The sequence below is a fragment of the Neltuma alba genome, unplaced genomic scaffold (assembly GCF_004799145.2).
Source record: "Neltuma alba isolate B1F8T4 unplaced genomic scaffold, ASM479914v2 tig00012208_pilon, whole genome shotgun sequence".
NCBI lineage: Eukaryota > Viridiplantae > Streptophyta > Magnoliopsida > Fabales > Fabaceae > Neltuma > Neltuma alba.
The window spans coordinates 1-21644 of NW_021636744.1; the positions used below are offsets into that span (position 1 = coordinate 1).

General features: G+C 36.2%; 4 protein-coding genes across 5 annotated transcripts; 1 reads left to right on the forward strand and 3 right to left on the reverse strand.

Moving 5' to 3' along the window:
* Positions 1-2875: 2875 nt before the first annotated feature.
* On the reverse strand, positions 2876-3523 carry LOC114724997 (transcription repressor OFP8-like). Its single transcript, XM_028911457.1, has one exon. The coding sequence runs from the start codon at positions 3462-3464 to the stop codon at positions 3000-3002; it is 465 nt and encodes a 154-aa protein (XP_028767290.1). The 5' UTR covers positions 3465-3523; the 3' UTR covers positions 2876-2999.
* Positions 3524-5934: 2411 nt separating this feature from the next.
* LOC114724999 (protein FAM210B, mitochondrial-like) lies at positions 5935-7575 on the forward strand. Its single transcript, XM_028911460.1, has 3 exons — positions 5935-6296; positions 6911-7102; positions 7192-7575. The coding sequence occupies exons 1-3, from the start codon at positions 6075-6077 to the stop codon at positions 7348-7350; spliced, it is 573 nt and encodes a 190-aa protein (XP_028767293.1). The 5' UTR covers positions 5935-6074; the 3' UTR covers positions 7351-7575.
* Positions 7576-7721: 146 nt separating this feature from the next.
* On the reverse strand, positions 7722-12780 carry LOC114724998 (transcription factor E2FB-like). Of its 2 annotated transcripts, none has more exons than XM_028911458.1 (14): positions 12360-12780; positions 11259-11448; positions 11066-11125; positions 10881-10966; positions 10714-10802; positions 10566-10620; positions 10086-10138; positions 9947-9997; positions 9799-9847; positions 9608-9673; positions 9445-9521; positions 8730-8949; positions 8463-8529; positions 7722-8326 (listed from the first exon to the last, which is right to left on the reverse strand). In XM_028911458.1, exons 1-14 carry the CDS (start codon positions 12528-12530, stop codon positions 8196-8198), a joined length of 1365 nt encoding a protein of 454 aa, XP_028767291.1. In that variant the 5' UTR covers positions 12531-12780; the 3' UTR covers positions 7722-8195. The 2 variants fall into 2 exon arrangements, with proteins under 2 accessions (XP_028767291.1, XP_028767292.1); XM_028911459.1 differs by lacking the exon at positions 12360-12780 and adding an exon at positions 12199-12245.
* Positions 12781-20444: 7664 nt separating this feature from the next.
* Positions 20445-21314, reverse strand: LOC114725000 (NDR1/HIN1-like protein 1). The gene has a single exon (XM_028911461.1). The coding sequence runs from the start codon at positions 21299-21301 to the stop codon at positions 20636-20638; it is 666 nt and encodes a 221-aa protein (XP_028767294.1). The 5' UTR covers positions 21302-21314; the 3' UTR covers positions 20445-20635.
* Between the last annotated feature and the right edge of the window lie 330 nt (positions 21315-21644).

Consider the following 21644-nt stretch of genomic DNA (forward strand, 5'->3'; position numbering starts at 1 on the left):
TGGATCCGCGTTCGAAGTTGATATATCAATGCTGGTAAAAAAATAAAAATAAAAAAACTGCCAAATACTAAGTTTCTTTTATTCTCTATTTATAAGCTTTAAATTTAAGAACAAGTGCAGGTTAATTTATAAGCTTTAATTAAAATTTATCTTAATATTTAATATATTTTTAATTTGGCCTCTAATTATTTATTCTCTTCCTTGCCATAATCTCTCATTATATTTCTCAACACATTCTCTTTTTCTCATTTATTATAAGGTCATATTTAAAAATAAAAATATATTTTTAACCTATTTATTGTTTTTAACTAATTAGTATTATCTGCAAATTAGTTATTTGAAACTTATAATAAAAATATGAGAGAGTAATATATTGTTTTGTGTGTTTTGGGAATGGCAAATAATATGTCTGGGAATTGGAGATGAAGGTCATGCTGTTTCCTTTAAAGGGGCAAGCACATTACCGCTCTTGTTTCATTTTTCTCTACCTAAGTAAGATATTTTCAAAATTATTATTCAATATTTTAGTTTTCTTAAATTTGAACCACAACATTTTTTAATTTATTTCATTTTGTATGCCAAATAAGTCCTTTACATATTAAAAAAAAGCCTATGCAAAATCAATCACAATATCTTTATTGAGTATATCAGACTCAAATGAGGCTATGAATTCTCTTACCATCACACCAACTAATTGAGAGTTATATAAATAGATTGATGCATAAAATTACTTTTAAAATCAAACCTCAAATATATAATGTCATTGTTGGTTCTTATAGTTTAATAGAATTTTAATTTTGGTGCTTGTTATTTTTAGATTATGGTTTTTAGCTCTTATAATTTCATACGGATTGATATTGTTAAGTGTCATAGCAAAAACCAAAATTCGCCTGATGAGTTTTAGTTCTGGTCCTTATACTTAATGATGATAACTAAAAGTCAACACCATTAAACTTTAAATTAAATTCTTATGAAATTATAAACACAAAAGATCACAATTTAAAACTACAGCAGCTAAAATTAAACTTCAATTAAACAGTAAGAACCAACAATAGTATAGTCCAAAATGTTTGCATGATTCATGTGACATTTGAAGTTTTATTTGTTTTGATTTTACCGGCAGATATTTGAAGTTTTAATTGGGCCAAAAAAATAGAAGAAGAAATGTATATACCTCTGGTTCAAAATATAAGTTAAACTCTGTTGGTGGGGCTTAGTTTTTTTATAAGATAACATTTACTTTTGTTTAAATATTTAATGAGTTTTTTTCGATTTTACCCCTTATATATTTTCTTTCTTCTTTAATTTATTTACTGCATCTTTTTTACTTTCTTTCATTAATAAAGGCATATTTGGGGGAAAAAATACATACCTTGCATTTATTTATTTTAAAACTGATTTTAACTTATTTTTAATAAACTTAAATAGATAAAATTTAGCTTGTATTTTGAACCGGAGTTAGTAGTTGTTTGGAGTATATAAATAAAGAGTTGGGCGAGGAAAGTAGGTGGGAAAACGAGGCATTTGTGAATGAATATTTAGCAAAGTTGGGGGAAAGCGTGGAAGTGTGGCTGTAGCCTGGGGAAAAAGGAACGTTGTTCAAACTCATCTTTCACAACTAAATTAACGTAACACTCTGCCTGCTTAAATGAACTTAATTAATTTGGTATGCTCCCTTATTTATTCCCATACGTACACACAAAACGATCTCTAGGTCTGTAACTAGTTTAATTTTGGGGTCTTTGGTGGGTACGGATACAGTTCCATAAATAACGAATTGTGTGCGTACAATAAGATACTAGTAAGTAAGAGCCTTTTTCGTTAATTAGTTTCAAAGTTAATTTATTGAACTCCCAGTGTTAATGCTCTGCCTGCCCAAAGCCCCACTTCTTTCACCCCTCTTATGCCACATTTAATTCACGACTCTCCTCCTTTCCCATCGGGAACGTGGTGCATGGTCGGCACGCACACCTGAAAAGTGTAATTTGTTTCATTCAACAGTCTATAAAGCTAATCATTTAATAATTAATATATATGTGTGTATATTTAAATAATACAAGAAATTTTTTTAAGAAAAACTACTCAGGTCTTTGAAAAAGAACATAATTATCAAAGAATTTCATTGACAAGTGAGTAGTAGGAATCTCATTATCATTTTCTAGTCTAAAACTAGTTAAAGAGTTGTTATGCTGGAATTCTTGAAAAATGGGGTGATTTTTCCAAAATATTTAAAAAGGTAATATTATTGCGTAACAATCTTTGACTTTGCTACCTATACGCTTCTCTGGTGTCCTTCCCCGAGTCAATGGTTCCACATTTCTATATCAACCCAAGAGGGATTCATTCGTTTACTTTGAATTTCAGCCACAATTCAACGACAAGCTTTTTCAAGGAAAGTCATTTTGGTGCACACTTCTAATAAATTTTACCTTCATAGTCCATACATTAGGGCTTTAATTCCATCAAAATTTTCAGCAATAATAGAAATATATATATATACTGATTTCTCGTCATATTAAAACTTCCATATTTTTTGGCAGACGGTAAAATTGAGTATGATCATTCTAATAATTTAATATTGCTACAATTTATTTATATTTTGATAAAAACATGATCACCTATGACCACTCTCGAGTAAACAGGCTGCATATATATTAATTCCTTTGACATACTGGGATCGATGTCAAAAAATAGGCTGGCAAGTTTGATAGATAAACATGTGAGAGGTTGCGTAAATTCATATATATATATATATATGTAAAGAAATAAATCGGCAGGATTTATATATCTATATTGGATTAAGAATTACCTTGAGAAGCTAAGAGAGATTTGATTAATATATATAGATGAATCATCATAGATATAAAATTCTGGTTCTTTGCTTGAAGCATTAATGGTTTTATGAGGGAACCCCACGTACATGAATGATACAGAGAGGCAGTGACGCGGGCATGCAGCTTCTTCCCACGCCGGCATTGAATGCCTTCACATGGAATGGCCTACGCACGTGCCGCTGGCTGATTCCTCACGTGACCATAACGCCTCATCCCCTTGCTCTTGTTCGTCGTCGTCTTCTTGTTATTATCATTATTTGGAAACGCATCTTCGCAGATTTGCGTGTACGCCTTCACGATCACCTCGTGCTGTCTCGGCGAGTTCAGCTCCAGGAATGCTTCCAGAAGCTCCTCCAGATCGGATTCCGAGTACATCTCCTTCTCAAATATCATCTGCAGCATCGAGTGCCGGAAATCCTTGTACGGATCCTCCGACTCCTTCTCCACCGCCACGCTGTTCACTATCGGACTCTGCTTCGCCATCACGTTACTCGAATTCTTCCAGCTCCTCTGGGTCTCCGTCTCGGCTTCCGACACGGTGGTGGATGTGAAATCCCCGTCGTCTTCGTCGATTGAGTGGGCGCAGATTCGGTCGCCGGAGGTGGCGGTTGAAGATGTGAAGCCGCCCATTGGGTTCGGGTTTTTTTGCTTGGGCTTGGGCTCGAAGACGTCGGTGGGGCTGGGCCTGCCACAGCCGCAGCTTCCATTTGCAGTGAGGAGTATTCTGAGAAGAGTTCTCTTCTGGGAAGACATGAGGAGGCAGAAAATGAGAGAGAGGAGTGAGGAGCAGAGAAAAAGATATGAAGAGGGAGGGTGTTGGTGGGAGAGTGAATGAGAGTCACTTTCAGAGGGGTTTGGTGGGAGAGGAGGGGGTTGGGAGATTTATGAAGGCATTGTGCAGTATTGGATAGTTTTGAGGTGTCGTATTTGGGATAACAAAGGGATTCATGATGTTATGAAGCTTCCTCAAGACCTACTCTCGCTCATCATCATTCATCACATTCCTCTTTTGGCTTTGGATAGATGAATCCAGGTACCATCGATTTCTGTGTCATTCTTGTTGGTTGTGCTATACGTAAGTGATGCCACTGGCATGACAATGCATCTCAAGTACAAGAGCAGATTCTTTGAATTAACGGACAAGTATTCGAAGTTTTGATTTGTGAGCCTTAATTACGTTGTTTGATTCACAACTAACTTCTGAGTTTGTACAAAGTTAGAAACTACGAATTGCCTTCCAAGCCAACATATTATTTATACATATCTCCGCCAGGTTTTACTCGGCATTAATTGATCAGCCGATCACGGCCCTAGATCCCTTGTGTGTGAGACAAGTGATTCCATATGTCAAATGGCTGTATATCACTTGTTTGGAAAGTTTCGAGAAATTCTAACGTAACATATATACGTTAGAGTTTAGAATGCAATCAAAATGGGGGACGCGTGGTAAGGATGAATCATTTCAGAACAAGCTATTCCTATCAACATAACGGGGACGTATCTATGTAACTTTACACACATGATTAACTAACCACACTTAATTTTTTTTTTTATTTCTCAAAATTAACACTGTATATTAGGGACGGGATTCTCTCGGTACATTTTTGCTGCAGAACATTAGGATGATTACTTAATAACTAATTGAACAACATTCTTCTAAAAAGTGGATCCGTAATGGGCAGCAAAAGTAGCATAATTGCATCTTAAAGGATCCTTCCCTAACACATTTGTCTTGCTTTATTTCTCACATTGATGGCTGTTTCACTTTACAGCAACCCACTTCATAATGGCGTACCCTTCTCCAAATAGGTCAATATATTTTCTATGTTTTGTTTTAATTCGTTCCTATCAGATAGTTCGTCACAGCCATATACATAATCACCTAGGCTATCAGCATTAGATGTTAAAGTTCAATATAATGTGATATGAGTCTGCAAAATCGTTCAACCTGAGAAAAGTATGTGATTCTAAAAAATAGAGTTAATTTTAAAATTGGGTCAGAGCCAAATCATTTTTTTTTAAATATATTAACCACGAATTAAAATTATTCGGTTTAAAGTGTCTTGCGTATACATTACAATGTAACTAACCATTTGACAAGAATAAATTATTTTTTGAATATTTGATTAGCGTTGCAAACAATTAAAGGGTAAAGAAGATTTCTCCCCATAGACAATTCTATTTGAACCCAGAATTTTCCTAACGTTGCAAAAAAAAAAAAAAAAAGAGCATTGAAATCTTTTCAGTGAATTATTTTTTTAGACCTTTTTTTTTGGTAGGCTTTTTTAGACTTGTTTAAGAGCCGAAAAAGCATTCTTCGATATACAAAGGGCCCTGATGCGCAATCCATGTGGATCGTTTAATCCACTGTTGTGCCCCAAAAAAATGAAACGCATCGACCAAGAGTTAGCTGGGGACTTGTGATTAATTTAATTAACTCCCAAAATAACCCAAAAAAAAAAAACAACAACAGAGGTTCTTATAGTTTTACTCTCTATTCCATAAAAAAAAATTAGACACACTTCTCCGTGCATGCATGGTGTGACATATGAATGTTCAATAGCGTAGTTTACATTAGATTTTATTAATTTTTGGCAACAAAAAAAAAAGATTTTATTAAAATTAATATCAATATCAAATGCAAAATTTTCAGTTACTTATATTTATTTATAAGTCATAAATAGTGTCTGATTACTTGCGGTACAATTTTTATGGTTCTTTCATACACCTTGGCGAACTCTTTTCAACTTTTTTTTATTCATTTAATCTTTTTCCATACATTTGAAGAGGATTTAAATTTTAAAACAAGAAGTATAATCCTTTTAAAACTTGTAAGTTATTTTACAAACTACAACGGATTGTCACGCTTGTATAATCCAAATCTACATGAGAAAATAAAGATATAAAAATATATAAAAGTTAGATGAACTAAATTGTTTAATCCGGAAAGCAACTGTAGTGGAGGTGCTGCTACACGTCCCTTCCCAGGCCATAAAAATTTGGGTGCCCACAGAATTTAGGCAAAGAGTGGGATTGGGATGCACAGGTAATTTAATATTTGATATTTTTGTCATGTGATTACAATTTATCCTTTTTATCTCTTTCTATCTCTCTCCTTCTCTGGCTCTAAGTGAGCTAGCTCACACGAATTATTCTGGGTATCTTCATTATCAATTCTGATTATCGAGGAAGCTCTCTCTATGTTCTGAATAGGGAGAAAATTTCTTGATTGACCCAACAATGGCTACCACTTTGCTAATCCCATCCTCCTGCTCTGCTTCTTTTCTGAGCAAAGGGACGACCAGATTTCGCAATTATGCTCTGTCACGTAAATGCCATGTAAAGAGCTTCAGAGTGAGAGCCGTTAAAGAGAAAACAGATGAACTTAAAAACCCATCTCAGCCATCCTCTTCAGCTGAGGAGATTACCAAGAAGTATGGCCTCGAAGCTGGCCTATGGAAGGTTCTCATTTCTTCTCTACTTCGGCTCGTTTGACTTTGATTCGGAGTTTGCGGGTCGCTGAATTTTCTGACGATTCTTCTTTATGTACAATTATTTCCTCCTTTCCTTTGATTATGTACAAGGGTTTCCAAAATTTTCAACTTTCCGTAAGAGTAAATGCAATTTGCAGTGAGCTTAGAGTAAGTTAGAACTCTGAAGCATATTGGTTGGGTATATCAGTTGTAAGCACACCGCAGAGCAAGATTAGGTTTAGTTGCCGAGGAAATTAAGGAAACCTGAACTTCACGTACACAAACATCAGGAAGTAGCAAATAACTAGTTTTGCTTGCTTGTTCAATTGAATTCGCATTGCTTCCTTGATGCAGCTTTATCCTAGTTTATTTGCAGAATTAATTAGTATAGAAATCCTATTATGCGATACACGCTCAGCCATTTGCTGATTTTTCAAGTCACGGTTACTAGAGAATTTGTCCTTAATTGATGGTTTGTTTTTTTGCCTTTTAAGGTAAAATGAAAACTCACTAATCGATGAGGTCAGAGTGAAATTTCAGGCTATACTTCGAAGGCATGTTGAGTAAACTTTTTCTTGAAAGAAATTATGGTCGCTTGTGCAGATTTTCAGCTCAAAAGACGAAGGAAATGGTGATCCCGAAAGGAAGAAATCAAAGGGCGACGAAGCCAAGGAGTTGTTAGCAAAATATGGAGGAGCTTATCTGGCCACCTCTATCACTCTGTCTCTGATCTCATTCGCTCTGTGCTATGCACTAATCAGTGCGGGCATTGATGTCCAAGCGCTGTTACATAAGGTACAACGTTGAACCTTACGTGGATTGCAATCTAAACAATGTTAAGTTTGAGTTTCCACAGATTTAATAATGTAACTGTCTTTTCTTAGGTGGGAATCTCAATTGATGAGACAGGGGAGCGAGTTGGAACCTTTGCTTTGGCATATGCTGCGCACAAGGCTGCATCTCCTATTAGGTTTCCTCCAACAGTGGCTCTTACACCTATTGTTGCTGGTTGGATTGGAAAGAAAGTAGACAAGGATAAGTAGTTCGTATAGGAGCTCTGAGATCCAACCTTGTTTTGTTTCTATCATATGCTTCTTTTATTTATGTTCTCATGTGAACGTTCGTCTTTACACGCTTAAACAAAGTAATGAAAATAATTTTAAATAGTTGTACTCTAAATCAACCAGCTGCAGGCTCCATCGTTGTGGCATTTATATGTAAATGCAGAAAGCAGAAGTAATGATACAGGAAATATTGAACTTTTGATTCTCCCCCTCCCTTGCTAGAATTGATTGACATAGCTCCCTAGGATTCCTGATCCCGTGGGTGACTCGTTGTGCAAGAATGAGAAAGGGCGAGTAATAAATATGAGAAGGAAAAGAACATTAACAGCAATAGGGAAACAAAAATTAAAAAAAAAAAAAAAATCCCAGGTGAAAGGTCTCATCCCATTACATGAACAATTGCTCGGTTTCTTTACAACATTGCATGAGAACATAATTGCCTCAAACTGTCTCCGTGAAGGGCAATTTTATTGCTTGGCAAACATCTCGAGGGCACAACGAGCTAGTTGCACTAAAGCCAAGAATTAGAGTAATATACAAGGATGGATTCAGTATAACTCCTAGATGTTTTTCTAAAACCACGAGATCACTTGAATTATGTAAATTAGCTGTACAATGAATCTGCCGTCTGGAGCGCTCCACTCTTTGTTCCTTGCACCAGCTTCTTCACCGAAAACATTAAGAAAACACCTTCATCGAATCTTCGATCCAGTCTCATGCGGTGTGGTGAAGAGGACACAAAGGGGTCGTCTGGATGTCATAGATTCCTAGTAATGAAAGAGCTCTTGACTTCGATTAGATACATAATACATGCTTTTGAAGCTTCAGCCTCCTTCAGGGTTAGCCGTCGAAGGCAGTTGACTCATGTTTGGAGGCGTCTCAGGTCGTGCTGCGCTCTCCTGAGGCATGCAATAATCTTCATTAAGTGCGTCCAGTTCGTTCCATTCAATTCCAGCTGTAGATACATCAAGGAATTTTCCAAAAACATTGAAGATAAGAACCTTTGATCTAAAATTCGAAGGGGGAAAAAATTGCTAAACCTATCCGTTCTAGCATATAGTGCAATGAAGACTAGGACAGAAAGAGGATACATTCTGTTCTCCACATGTCTGTTATGCTAACATCAGCATTTGATAGAAGCCAATAATCAGCATCACTCTGCGAAAAAAATGCCCTCAATGAGAACTAAGAATTACGATTACACTTTTGAAGATGAAATAGTACAAAGATCTTCATGCCACAATCGATTTGAGTTTTGGGTATTATAAGATCATGCACCTACAACAAGTCCTTGAACTGTTCTTCGCAAATCCATAGGACTCGAGAAAATAAAGGTCACCAACTAAGGTCATACTTACATCAACATCTGACGGAACAATCTTCATGATCCCACTAACGAAGTCCTGTGAGGCACTCAAATCAGAACCAGGTCTATGACCGTCTTGTTCCTGCATTTCTTTGTCATTCCTTGCATCCTCAGTGATCACTGTTGCCGGATGCCTGTTCAACTCTGGACTGGATGGAAGATTGGGTGGTACATCGACTCCATTGATCTCCTCAAATTTTTCCTCAAATTGACTGAAATGGCATACAGAGAAGGAAAGATCAGCGATTTCAATATTGCAATTCTCCAATACATTTGTTATTGAACACGAAAGTTAGTACTGAAAATATTCATGGATGTAATCATATGCCACGGGATACACTGGTAGTGGAGGAGACCACTTATTTATGCATCGTTTATGTTGCATCCAAGTTAATTGCTGTACCAAAGGTCCATGTTACTTTGCTTTATCATTTTCCCCGATCACTAAGTGTCGTTGTTGTTCTGACTTTAGATCGTCCACTTGTGCAGCAACAGAAAGAGTGATCCAAATAGGTCAATGTGCATGAAGTCCACCTTTTCTCTTTTCACCAATTTTTTCTTTTTACCTATCTCATTCTAATAACACTAATATTCAGTCCATTTATAGACTACAAAGAATTTGGAATCTCTTTGTTCCACTGGCATTTGCCATCGTAACAAACATAAGTGAGTTAAATGATTATTAACGGCCAAAACAATAAGCATACCTAACAAGGTAAACATCTATTGGGCCCATTGTGCTTCTGAGGATTATCCTGTATCTCCTTTGGGGATAATCAACAGCCTGAAAGAACATGGAGAAGTTTCATTGCGAAAGATGCGCGTGAAATTAATTACTTCAACACAAATTTAGTACGGTCTGAAATTTACCTCATCTGGATCAGGGACCTCAAGAGTGGTGCCATGGGGAGCTTTAATGGCTATTAAGGTTTCATTCTGACAAAAATGGAATGTCTTAAGTTAACCGCCAAATATTTAGTAACATTTATTTAAAAAAAAAAAAGAAACAAAGCATCATCATACAAAACATAATCTTTAATGAGCAAAGATGACAAACTGACCAGGAAGCAGGGCAAACCCTTTATATCATCTTCCGTGAGAAAAAGCCACCTATATGGTGGAAAACCATTAAGAAATTTGTCAAATAATATAAACCTCAAATTGTGGTAGAAATGACCTAACTCTGGGTAAAGGTTAGATGGAACTTACTTCTGATTGTTTTCATCTTCACTAAGTTTCCTCAGTCTTTCTTGCATCTCCCTACAGTAATTACAAACTCAGGCTTGTTAAACAGATGGCAAAGAAGCAACACAATAAAGCAGTATCAGCAAAGGCATGGCACCAAAACCTTATTTGCTCATCTAACTGGCCCTCCTTCATAGTAAGGTTTTCAACCTCTGTCTGCACAAGAAAAACAACAAAAGATCAGGAGATACCAAGAGAATTTAGAAGTTCACAGGAATTAATGCCACCTTTTTAAATTTTCCACAAGTGACATTATAAAAGCTTTCAAGATTCTCAGTTCCATTGAAAGGATATTAAGCAAATTTAACTCAATGTGGCCTTGCAACTGTTTCCAGGAGAACAAAATAAGAATTCCCGCCTTCCCAATCTGTCCCATTTATAATAATAAATAGAAGGCAATATTAAAATGAGCTCAGGTATACTGCATTTGGGCAAGAGTTTGCGCATACTAGCTACGGATCATAAAAGAGAGATACAAAACTCAAACAAAGGAAAGAAGAAGAAAAAAGGAAAACCGATTTAAGTATCCTAAAGAAAACAAATCCCATGGGGATTCCAAGCAGCATATAATGCAACTCCTCACCTGCAAACTAGAAAAACTATCATCAGCCTCCCCTGGCCTTGACACATCCAATCCCCTGAAAAGTCATGAAACTTTGAGCATACAAAATAGTTTGACAGCTTAAGTATATTAATGTCAAACTTTATTGAAATATTAAAAGCCTCCCTACTTCCATTGAATTCTGTTTTTGAGCTTCTTTTCTATAAGACCAATCCCTTCAAGAACGTTTGTTATATCATATATTCTCCTCTTTTGCACCTGTATATACCCAAAGAAAAACTTCGGTTAATTCAATTTACATCATGGAATCTTTGGACCAGGCAGAAAAGTAGATACCTCTAATGTATCAGCAGCTTTATTCAAATCAAGAATACCATCCTCGGCTTGCTTGATCAAGTTGATGAACTTTTTTGTCAACAGACCTGTGATTATTAAAAAAGGATGAGGATCAAATGTGTCATAATAAGAACTCAGATGGTAATTGGCAAGAACTAACAATGGCATGGGCAATGCTATGCTACCTAAAGAGCTGTCATAACGACATGGACCAGCTGGAGTAAGATTGTTGCCAGAAGGAGAACCTGCAAATTCATAAAAAGTCATCAGATGCATCTAAACTGTTTGCAAGCAAAGTAATGAACAAGTATCTTACTTGATGTTTGTAACTCCCCCACCCCCCAACCCACCTCATATGGTTTAGAGAATTATACTCACCAACATTTGATCCTGGGGTTTGAGGTCCAGCTTTGCTGCATTTTGGAAGCTTTGATGCTTTGCTTGCCTTCCCCATTTTTCCTGACATCGGAGTCTGAAAAGGGCTATTAGCTGCTTCATTAGATCCTCGGTTCATCCTATCAACGGAATCAGCTTCAGAATTGGCTGTAGTAATCTTTCGCTTCAATTGCTGATACAGAGATTAATAATATATACATATATATTCCAGGAATTAAATTAGTTAGAGTTGTACTATAAAAGGGAAACTTAAAGAACTAAATGGATGTACGGAGGAATTGAGAACTGTGAAGAGTTACATATAATTGAAGTCAATGCTAGGCTACTCAGTTTTCAGTCGATGTTGGAACGGGAACACATGGATGGATTCCCAGGTGATTGTCTAATTCCCAGGATGCATGCATGTGACAAAATTAAAGGCACTTATCGTGTTGGATAAAATGACTCCACTAAAGACTACTTAGACATGAAAAATCTTCAAGACATATCATGTATTGAATAGTTTATTTGCAACTAAACGTATTCTATGTGGAGATAACCTATATAATGAAAACACGTCATGATCTCAGCTGCTGATCAAGTAACAAGGATAATGCTCAAAAAATTTCATTTCTCGAGCATAAGACAAGGAAGTTCTTATAATGGAGGCTTATTGAAATAACCGATAAACGCTATCTATCGCTCCAGATGCTCATTAGACAAGCTTTTGCTCTCACTAACGACAAACAGTTCAAACACGCAAGTATACCCAAAATTTCAGGGCGCCACTACTAACGAACACAGACATGAAGGAGTAGCGCGAAATTCTTTCATTTCACAAGACCTGTAAATCAAATGCAAAGATTAAAAAAAAAAAAAGGATTACTGCGAAGGGTTTTTTCATCCCTTAGCGAAACAAAGTTATACTGCAGTCCAGTGTTACCTCAAGAACTAATCTTGGGTCAAATTTCAATAAATTTTAAACTTGACAACTGATTAAAGTCGTGACCGAGCAGATCTCTACAAAAGCAAAGAAACGTGAAAATAAACTAAAAACGGAAAGCGAAGAGCAACACAGAAAAACAAAAGGAACAGTATACTCACAGGTGACTTGACGACGATGGTTTCGGCTTCTTGGTCAGCAGGTCGGCGTTTGTCGGGCGCGAAGCGATGATAATCTGCGGAAGCAACAAAGGAAGGCTTCATAGACGAGAATGGGAGTTGTCGTTTCATGGAGTGAATGATCTGGTCCGGGGGACGAGAGGAGGAAGACATCCAGCAGGAAGAGACGAAAAGTGAGCAGAGATCGAGTTGGGTGGGGAGGGTTTTCGCGGGGAGTGGAGACACAGGATCGAGAGGGTTTGGGGGTATGAATTGTACGTATGTCAGAGAGCGATTGGGAGTCAGGTTCAGCGAAATTGGACGGCAAAGGGCAGAGGAGGAGAGATCTGGGGCGCTTGGGAAGCAGAAAAATAAAAAAGCGGGAGAGAGAAAGAGAGAAGAAAACGAGGGAACGGAAGGGAAGAACCAAAGAACGATACAAAGAAAGGAAGGAGGGAATTTGGTTCGGATATAGATGTGGAGGGAAGGATTCACTTCCGAAATGAAAATAAAATTCTTAAAAAAATCGCAAATTTTAAACTATTATTTTAATATAATAATAGTATAATTTTGTCGTGAGCTGCAGCGTCAACCGCTTCGGTTCGGCGCCAATCCCACGTGGCCTGGCCTTCCCGCTTACCCGCCCTTTCCAATCATGCTTTCTGAACAATTAGGCCATAACCCCCTCTCTAATCCAATTTTGAGTCGCAATCATTGCGATCCTTCTCAGTTCTTGGTTGGTTCCCCCCCCCCCTTCCTTCCATCTTTTATTGGGTTTTTAACAAAAAAATGGAATCATAAGCTCGTTATGGAGTATGGAGAATATAATTCGGGGCATGATTTTTTGGTCACCCTTTTAATTCGTCATCAAACTTGTTCGCGCGTGTGTTATGTAATAAAATAAAACACTTAAATCATTGAAATGAGGTTCGAGCAGATTAGTTATAATACGCCATCGATTTCTCGTATAGCATATATTCAGGAGTTGAAGGAAGACATCTCTTTGAAGTGCTTAACAAACACTTCACGATGCTGGGAAAAAAGCCCCTCATGTCGCGCAAATAATATATTACTCCTCCGGTACTTAATATAAGACCCATTTAACAAATTTGATTAGATTAAGAAAGTTAGGTAAATTGGTTAATTATAAGAAAAGTGACACATTTTCCTAAAACACCATAATCATCTTTTTTAATACCCCTCTCCCTTTTCTACTTGATTATGGTTGAGGAAGTATCTATAGGGGTAATTTAGAGAAAATTGATAAATATAAGAAATGGGTCTTATATTTAGGACCAAAATCAACTCAAGAATTGGGTCCTATATTAAGGACCGGAGGAGTATAATCATTTCACATTCACTCTAGAGTACCAAGTCAGCACATTTTTTTACAAGCAACTCGTCTGATATTTTTTTTAATTTGTACAGATTAATTAACCTAATCTGAATATAACCCCAAGATTAATTTATACTACTTTCTGTCTTTAATATAAGAGTTAGTTAACTAATTTGAGTAAATTAAAGAAATTTGTTAAAGGGAAAATGACAATAAAATACCACTTGAATTCTAAAAAGACAAATAAGGCACCTGAATAAGCAATATGACAAATAGGGCACTGGGTACCAATCTGGAATTCATATTTTCGGCCAAAAGACCAAAATGTCCTAATGAAATGGGGGAAGACAGACGCTGAAAGTGAGAGAAAGGAGAGAGGAAGACCGACGCTGATGAAATGCGGGAAGAAGGAAAGAAGAATGTTGGAAATGCTATTATCTTACTCCTTCGCATCACCATTTTGTAGAGATTGTTGATTTTAGTTGTGGAAAAGAGGATTTGTAGTGAGAGAGGGAGTGAACCGAAGCGGAAATCAGAAAACAATGGCAAGCAATTACGTAACGTAACTGCTGTCATATGCCTGCTGGTTTTTGGTAAATCCCACTACGTGAATGGTAAATTTCACTATACATGTAGTTAATTATGAAAGTTAATAGTTCAATATTTATTGTGACGTACTTCAAATGCACGTTCACTGAATGATTTATTTATGCTTATAAGTTGCCTTTCCGGTGAAAACAGGTTTACAAAACCCATTGAAGAAGTAGTCACTTTCACTATAAAAGTTGTAAATCCCAGTATATGTTTTGTAAAATTCAACGTGAAATTTTATTGGTTTTTACAAACAAGTTGTTTATCTCCTGAAAACATGTTGCAAAACCCATTAACAAGTAGTCACTTTCACTACAAAAGTTGTAAATATCACCGTGTGTTTTGTAAAATTCAGCATGAAATTTTATTGATTTTTAGAAACAAGTTGCTCATCCCCTGAAAAGAGGTTGCAAAACTCATTTAAGAAGTGGTAATTTTCACTACAAAAGTTGTAAATATCACTCTATGTTTTGTAAAATTCAGTATGGAATTTTATTGGTTTTTAGAAACAAGTTACCCATTCCCTGAAAACTTGTTGCAAAAGCCATTTAAGAAGTGGTTATTTTCACTATAAAAGTTGTAAATATCACTGTGTGTTTTGTAAAATTCAGTCTGGAATTTTATTGGTTTTTAGAAACAAGTTGCCCATCCCCTGAAAACTGGTTGCAAAAGCCATTTAAGAAGTGATCATTTTCACTATAGTGGTTGTAAATTTCACTATACATGTAGTTAATTATGAATTTTACAAAATACATATTGTGATTTATAACTTTTGTAGTAAAAGTGACTACTTTGTTAATGGGTTTTGCAACATGTTTTCAGGAGATAAACAATTTATTTGTAAAAACCAATAAAATTTCACGTTGAATTTTACAAAACATATACTGGGATTTACAACTTTTATAGTGAAAGTGACTACTTCTTCAATGGGTTTTGTAAACCTGTTTTCACCGGAAAGGCAACTTATAAGCATAAATAAATCATTCAGTGAATGTGCATTTGAAGTACGTCACAATAAATATTGAACTATTAACTTTCATAATTAACTACATGTATAGTGAAATTTACCATTCACGTAGTGGGATTTACCAAAAACCAGCAGGCATATGACAGCAGTTACGTTACGTAATTGCTTGCCATTGTTTTCTGATTTTCGCTTCATCTTTCCCACAGCTTCACATTCTCTGAAAATGGTTTTATGCGAAGAACAGAGACAGAACCAAAATTTTTTAGAGAAATGCTAGGCAATAACATTTTAAGCTGTGGGAACCCATCGAAAATCAGCGTCTTCCTCTCTCCTTCCTCTCTTCTTCCCGATTTCATCAGCGTCTTCCTCCTCTCTCCTTCCCGTATTTCATTAGTGTCTTCCTCTCTCCTTCCTCTCACTTTCAGACAGGGCATTTTGGTCTTTTGGCCAAAAATCTGAATTCCAGATTGGTACCCTGTCCCTTATATGTCATTTTGCTTATTCAGGTGCCTTATTTGTCTTTTTGAAATTCAGGTGGTATTTTATTGTCATTTTCCCTTTGTTAAATTAGTTATTTGTAATTAATATGTGTTATTTTTTAAAAAATATTTTTACTAATCATGTGTTTACCTAGAACTACTATTTGGTAGAACTTTTAATATAAGCAATTACTACAAGAATTATTTTAGGAAAAAATAAATAAATATAAGAGAGAAAGCATATTGAAATCTTATATTTAGGATCAAATTAAAAATCAAACTAACTCTTATATTAAGAACCGGAGATAGTATATTTTTTCGTACTGAGCACATTTGTTCTATTATTGGTGGCTGTTTGAAAAACCGTCAGCCACGAAATATAAACATCACTCTCAATTGTAATTCAAACATTGATTACCTTGTAGAATAATAAAAGCTGACTCATCAAAATAAAAAATAAAAAATAAAAAGCTGGCACAGGCTTGGAAATGTTAGGTGATAATGGGTTTTCGTGGCGTTTAAGACTTGCAACTGCCAGCCGGGCTCTCATGGGCTGGGCCTGCCAACGGTGAAATGACATGGGCTTAATCGCAACCATCTTCTGCATCCCACGGAATTTCGCGAGCTTTTGTTTTTTTGTTTTTAATTTTTTTAAAAACTATTTGCACAATGTAATTTTAACACTCCTCCAGTCCTTAATATATAATTTAATAGTTGAGTTAATTTCAGTTCTAAATATAAGATATATTTATCATATTTATTAGTTTTTTTAAAATTATCTTTATTGATACTCCCTCAAACCTAATCAAGTAAAAGAAAGAGGAATGATATTTAAAAAAATGATTATGATGTTTTAGAAAAATCATGTCATATTTTTTATAATTAACTAACTTATCTAAATTTTTTAATCTAATTAAATTAATTAAATGAGTCTTATATTAAATATTAGAGGAGTATTTGTTAAGCATGGTTATGGCTGGAAACGGGAGGGAGCGAATAAAGAGCAAAACTAGTGTGGTTAAAATAAATGGTTGAAGTGAGATAGAGTGACGAAGCACTGAGAACAGTAGGAGCATGTAGAAGCTGTACGCAGACAGCTCCACCTAGGCATGTTAGTGGGATTCATCGCGCCAACACCCTCAAGCGATCAACTCATCACAGTATGAAGCGCCATGTGAGATCCGTTGATAATTTCTTTTAACAAGCACAGTCACAGGTATTACATCCGGTACTAAATATAAAAACTAGTTGACTAATTTAAACAAATTAAAAAATTAGTTAAACTAATTATTTATAATAAATAAGTATTTTTTTAATTAAAAGTAATCATATTCGAAGCAATTTTGAATACTAAATGTAAATACTTGAGGGTCTGTTTGTTTGGCTCAACGAGAGGAAGGAGAGAGGAGGAATTTTAATAGAGAGAAGGGGAGGGAAGGAGAGTGAAAAGATTTTAATATGACTTTGTTTAGATTTATAAAAAGAGAGGGAAAAGGAGGAGTTTTAATATTACTTTATCTTGTTCATAAGGAGAGGGGAGAGAGAAATATTTTAACATGAACAATTTTGTCCTTATTTTATTTAAAATTATTTTTTTCCAAATTTTATAAAATGTTTAATAAAATAGAATTGTAAATAACATTTAATATATTGAGCAATACTTATACCAAAATTCTAATATATTCTAGAGTGTGAAGTATTATTGAAAATAAGGCTGAAGTAATATTCAGCCACAACTTATGTTGTATCCCATATTTGAATGAACTATTTGGTAATGTAAAGGAGATAGCAGCGTCTAAAGACAAGAGAAAAAAAGATATAAAATAGTATAGGGGTATTAAAAATAAATATGGACATAATAGTCATAATATGACAAAATATTGTGTTTTCCCTCCAAATCTTCCTAATTTTGGACGGAAGATTGAGGAGGAAATTTTTTTTTCTTCACTCCTAAAATTTGTGTTGCCAAACAAAGAAAAATGATTAAAATCTTTTCTCCTCCCTTTTTTTCCTTCTAAATCTCTCATACTAAACGCACTCTTGACAAAATTTCAAATTTTAGCTCATTAATAAATTAGGGAATCGGTGTCCGATTAAAACTGGTCAACATTTACAATTACAACGTGAGAGTGTAAGCAAACAATAACACACCACGTGCGCTTTATAAGCGTTGTTTGTGCTGAAGTCATCTGTGTGCTTCATAAATTACAGGAAGGAGACTACCAAGGTATTCCCACTTCGAAGTCGTTGCTGAACGCGTCGGTCAACACTTTCCATTTGTGGGCCAATGAACCCATATATATTCTAGGCTAATGGGCCATCATTTTAGCCTGGGCCCAATAAAGCCTTCAAACAGAGCCCTCTCTAAATTGGGTTTCAACTTTAATCTTCACGTGCTGGAAATCACGGTTACTGTTGTTCTTAACTGCGGTAACTGGTATATCACGTGCAATCGTCACTCTAGTTCTACGGTGCCCATGGTATGCGTCCTATTATATAAATATATATATATATATATATATATATATATATATTAGCTTTTTCTCAGTTATGCGGTTGGGAAATGCAGGAAAAATGTGGCGTCGGGTCCGTAATAAAAAAACCAGATCCGTGGCAAAAAGTAAATAATAAAAGTGAGAAATGATAAAATTGCAAATTTAATTCATATAAATTGTAGCACTTTTTTTTTTTCCATATTTTAACCCCCTTTATTTTTTTTAGTTTAATTCATTAAAATCTTCAACCCCGTCCATCCGTATCTGATAGAGGCTTGGCATCTCATTTATCGGTAAATATCCAAAATCTAGTTGTTTTTAAATTATTGAAGAACACAAAATTGATGCTTTAACGTTCGCTTAGTTATATGTACGTATATGGAACACGAAATTAACACTTGGAACCCCCAAGTCTAATCAAAGTCTTGGGGCTGTTTAATCAAATGCTGAATCCGCATCAACCACGTGTATGTGTCCCAATTTTTTTTTTTTAATTCATTTAAATTTCTACTCCTTTGGTCCGCTTTAAAATTGTTTTTGTCAAGTCGCTATTGTGGATTGTGCAATGTTAACAAACGGAAGAGGCCTCTGAAACTTTTTATTATCACCCAATAAGAAAATAACACGATGATGATGTGGATGTGGATGTGGGTGCGCGCGTCGAAGAGAGGAAGATACAGAGAAACTGCGAATGACCAATAATAAATGATTGGTCTTCATGATTAGCGATTTGCTGAGCGCGTTCCCACTATGATCATATTATGGCAAATTTCATGTTAAATTAAAGCTTATTTTATTTGAGTCAACACGGCATTTTCCTCATTCCTTAGGAAAATTATCTGTTTCTGCTTCCAAGTAACCATCACAGGTAAAGTAGATTGCACAGAAATAGTATAGCGTTTCTATTTACAAACGGTGTGCAATTTTACTATATCCAATAATGACAACTCCTGGAGCTTATTAGGACGACATTTCCAGAGGACCACATGTTTTAAAAGGAACAAACGAGCCATTTACCTTATTGAAAAATCCTTTAAAAAAAAATTCTGATTCCATGCACAAAGGTAAGGTGGAAGTTGGCGGAACAAAGTTAAATCCATATTCCAATTCAGAATATGCAGCAACTTACTTTTTGAATAGCTTCAAGTGAAAGAAACCTCCATGAAATTTTTCTCCACACTCAACCCCATCATATGCGTTGTATGTACTCATGATACTAGTTTACAGATCCCGTGGTCCACAGAAACTCCCCTCTCTCTCACCTTACTTAGCCATATACTACTATATTATATTTCCCACTGTGTCTATCCATTTTCACTCGGAATGGAGAATTTACTTTTCCCAGGAGTCACTTTCTCTGAGACCACTTTTAATTTTATTGCACAGAACTTAAAACAAACAAGAGAGAAACGAGTGAATGGGAGCTTAGGGATTGTGATGGGTATGGTATTATGTTGTGTGAACAGAGGACACGATCCAAAAGATGTGCCAGACCACTGAGACTCCTCCATCTCTCAGATTTAATTAATAATGAGATTAATAGACGAAACTTGATCTTTTGTTTTATGATTTCAAAGCCAATCTGAGATCCAATGTGTGATTCCCTAGAAATTAAACCAGAGAAGACCTTATAGTCAACTAGCACGGAGGACCCATGTAATTGAATTCGAGTCATCCCCGTCCTGTAGCTCCTCGTCTTCCGTCCCACATGGATGACACAGTCCTTTTATCATTTAATAGCCCACCCAACAAACAATCATATCATAATATTATTCAATCAAAACGAGATTGAAATACACTGTCCATTTAAAAAAATGATTACATCATATGGTTTGTGTCTGGTTTCGTTCGAAAAAGATGCCAATTTGAGAGCATGATGTATCATGATTTCTGGCCGTACTTCGTATTTAATATCATTTCTCATCTCGCTTTCTACGTACTCCAAAATTTAAAACATGTTTCTATGCTAAATTTAAGTACAACGATGATGTGGGTCATCATTCTATAACACTTAAGGATCAGTTTAGAGCAATTTATAAGTAACTTTTTAATAATAATTTACAGAATACGGGATAAATATGTGAAAGAATTTTTATTTCAATTTATATGAAATGTGCTTATAAAATTTTTTTTAAGCGCTTCCAAATAAGCTCTTAGTCTGGTGACAAAGAAATCTTCTTTAATTTTTATCACCGTAACATTATTTGACATGAATATCAGTAAAGATGGAAAGAGAGAGTAATTTGACTTGACTTTCCTGGAACAACCCATGTACTATCAGTATTAAGTTTCAATCAGAAATAAAAACAGCAAAAGCCAAATAGAATTAATATAGTGACATTTTAAGAGAGTGGTGAAGAGAGGAAGCTAATTATTGGAGTAAAGAGTAGGCGAATTACTTTGCTAACTAATTAAACATCAACGCTGCAACTCTGCATAATCTGATACTTGATGGCGGGGCCTGTAGCTCCGATCCCGTCTCCGGCGAGCCTGATAAAGGCCGGGCAGTTGACAAAGAGATGGTACTTGCCGGACACCCAAGAACCGACCTTCCATTTCACCCTTCCGTTCACCTTCACGTTCACCAGCATTCCCCCAGCATTCTGATCCTGCGTCAGAGACTGGCACACGTACGGAGACACCGGCACAGCCGTCCCGTACAAGAACGGCGACCATACCGCCACGTCCTTGTGTCCCTGGTACGTCGCGGGCAGCATCGTGCCCAGAGAGATCTGCTGGTTCCTGTACGACGCGAACACGTCCAGCTTCTGGTAGTATATCCCTATTCGGTCGTTGGGGTTGCGAGCCAAGAGAGTGACTTGCATGGTGATGGTGATGGTGCTGGGGGTCAGAGAAGGAGGTTCAATGGCGGAGGTGGTGGCCGGCGAGGAGGACAGGTTGAAGGCTAAGAGGGTGGCGTCCTGGAGGATGAAGTGAGGTTTGGACGGTCGGAGGATGAGCCAGATTAGGAAAATGACGAAGAGGATGAGGATAATGAAACCAACAACGGCGGCGATTACCCAGGGGACGGGCCGTTTGTCGTCGCAGTGGTGGTGACCACATTCCTTCACCGACATGATGTTCCTGATGATGGTCTGCAGTAATAATGGTGTTGTTTTGTATGTACTGAGAATTTGTGTAGCTTGGGGGTGGAGTGGCCAATTTAGAGAATGGTTCGTTCAGAAAGTGTATGCATCATATATAGGCACAAGAAAGATGGGTCGCGCATTCTCATTTGATCTGGCCCGTTTGGCTGAACCACTTAACTATTATCATAATTAATCTCTTTTTAAATGGATCATATACAAGCCTAAGCATATAATCAGAATTCCGAGTACAGTAATATACATAACGTCTGGGAGTGTAAAAATTGAAGAGGACGAGTGACTGTGGTGAAATGTGGTCGTACAGTACTCTTAT

What these genes read in the sequence shown, in the direction of transcription:
- LOC114724997 (XM_028911457.1), bottom strand. Translation starts at nt 3,464, where the DNA reads ATGGGCGGCTTCACATCTTCAACCGCCACCTCCGGCGACCGAATCTGC.
- LOC114724998 (XM_028911458.1), bottom strand. Translation starts at nt 12,530, where the DNA reads ATGTCTTCCTCCTCTCGTCCCCCGGACCAGATCATTCACTCCATGAAA. An exon ending in AGGGTTTGCCCTGCTTCCTG is followed by an intron (nt 9,674 to 9,798) that starts GTCAGTTTGTCA and finishes CATTTTTGTCAG; the next exon opens with AATGAAACCTTAATAGCCAT. An exon ending in AGGTCCCTGATCCAGATGAG is followed by an intron (nt 9,522 to 9,607) that starts GTAAATTTCAGA and finishes ATGTTCTTTCAG; the next exon opens with GCTGTTGATTATCCCCAAAG.
- LOC114725000 (XM_028911461.1), bottom strand. Translation starts at nt 21,301, where the DNA reads ATGTCGGTGAAGGAATGTGGTCACCACCACTGCGACGACAAACGGCCC.
- LOC114724999 (XM_028911460.1), top strand. Translation starts at nt 6,075, where the DNA reads ATGGCTACCACTTTGCTAATCCCATCCTCCTGCTCTGCTTCTTTTCTG. An exon ending in TCGAAGCTGGCCTATGGAAG is followed by an intron (nt 6,297 to 6,910) that starts GTTCTCATTTCT and finishes TCGCTTGTGCAG; the next exon opens with ATTTTCAGCTCAAAAGACGA. An exon ending in TCCAAGCGCTGTTACATAAG is followed by an intron (nt 7,103 to 7,191) that starts GTACAACGTTGA and finishes GTCTTTTCTTAG; the next exon opens with GTGGGAATCTCAATTGATGA.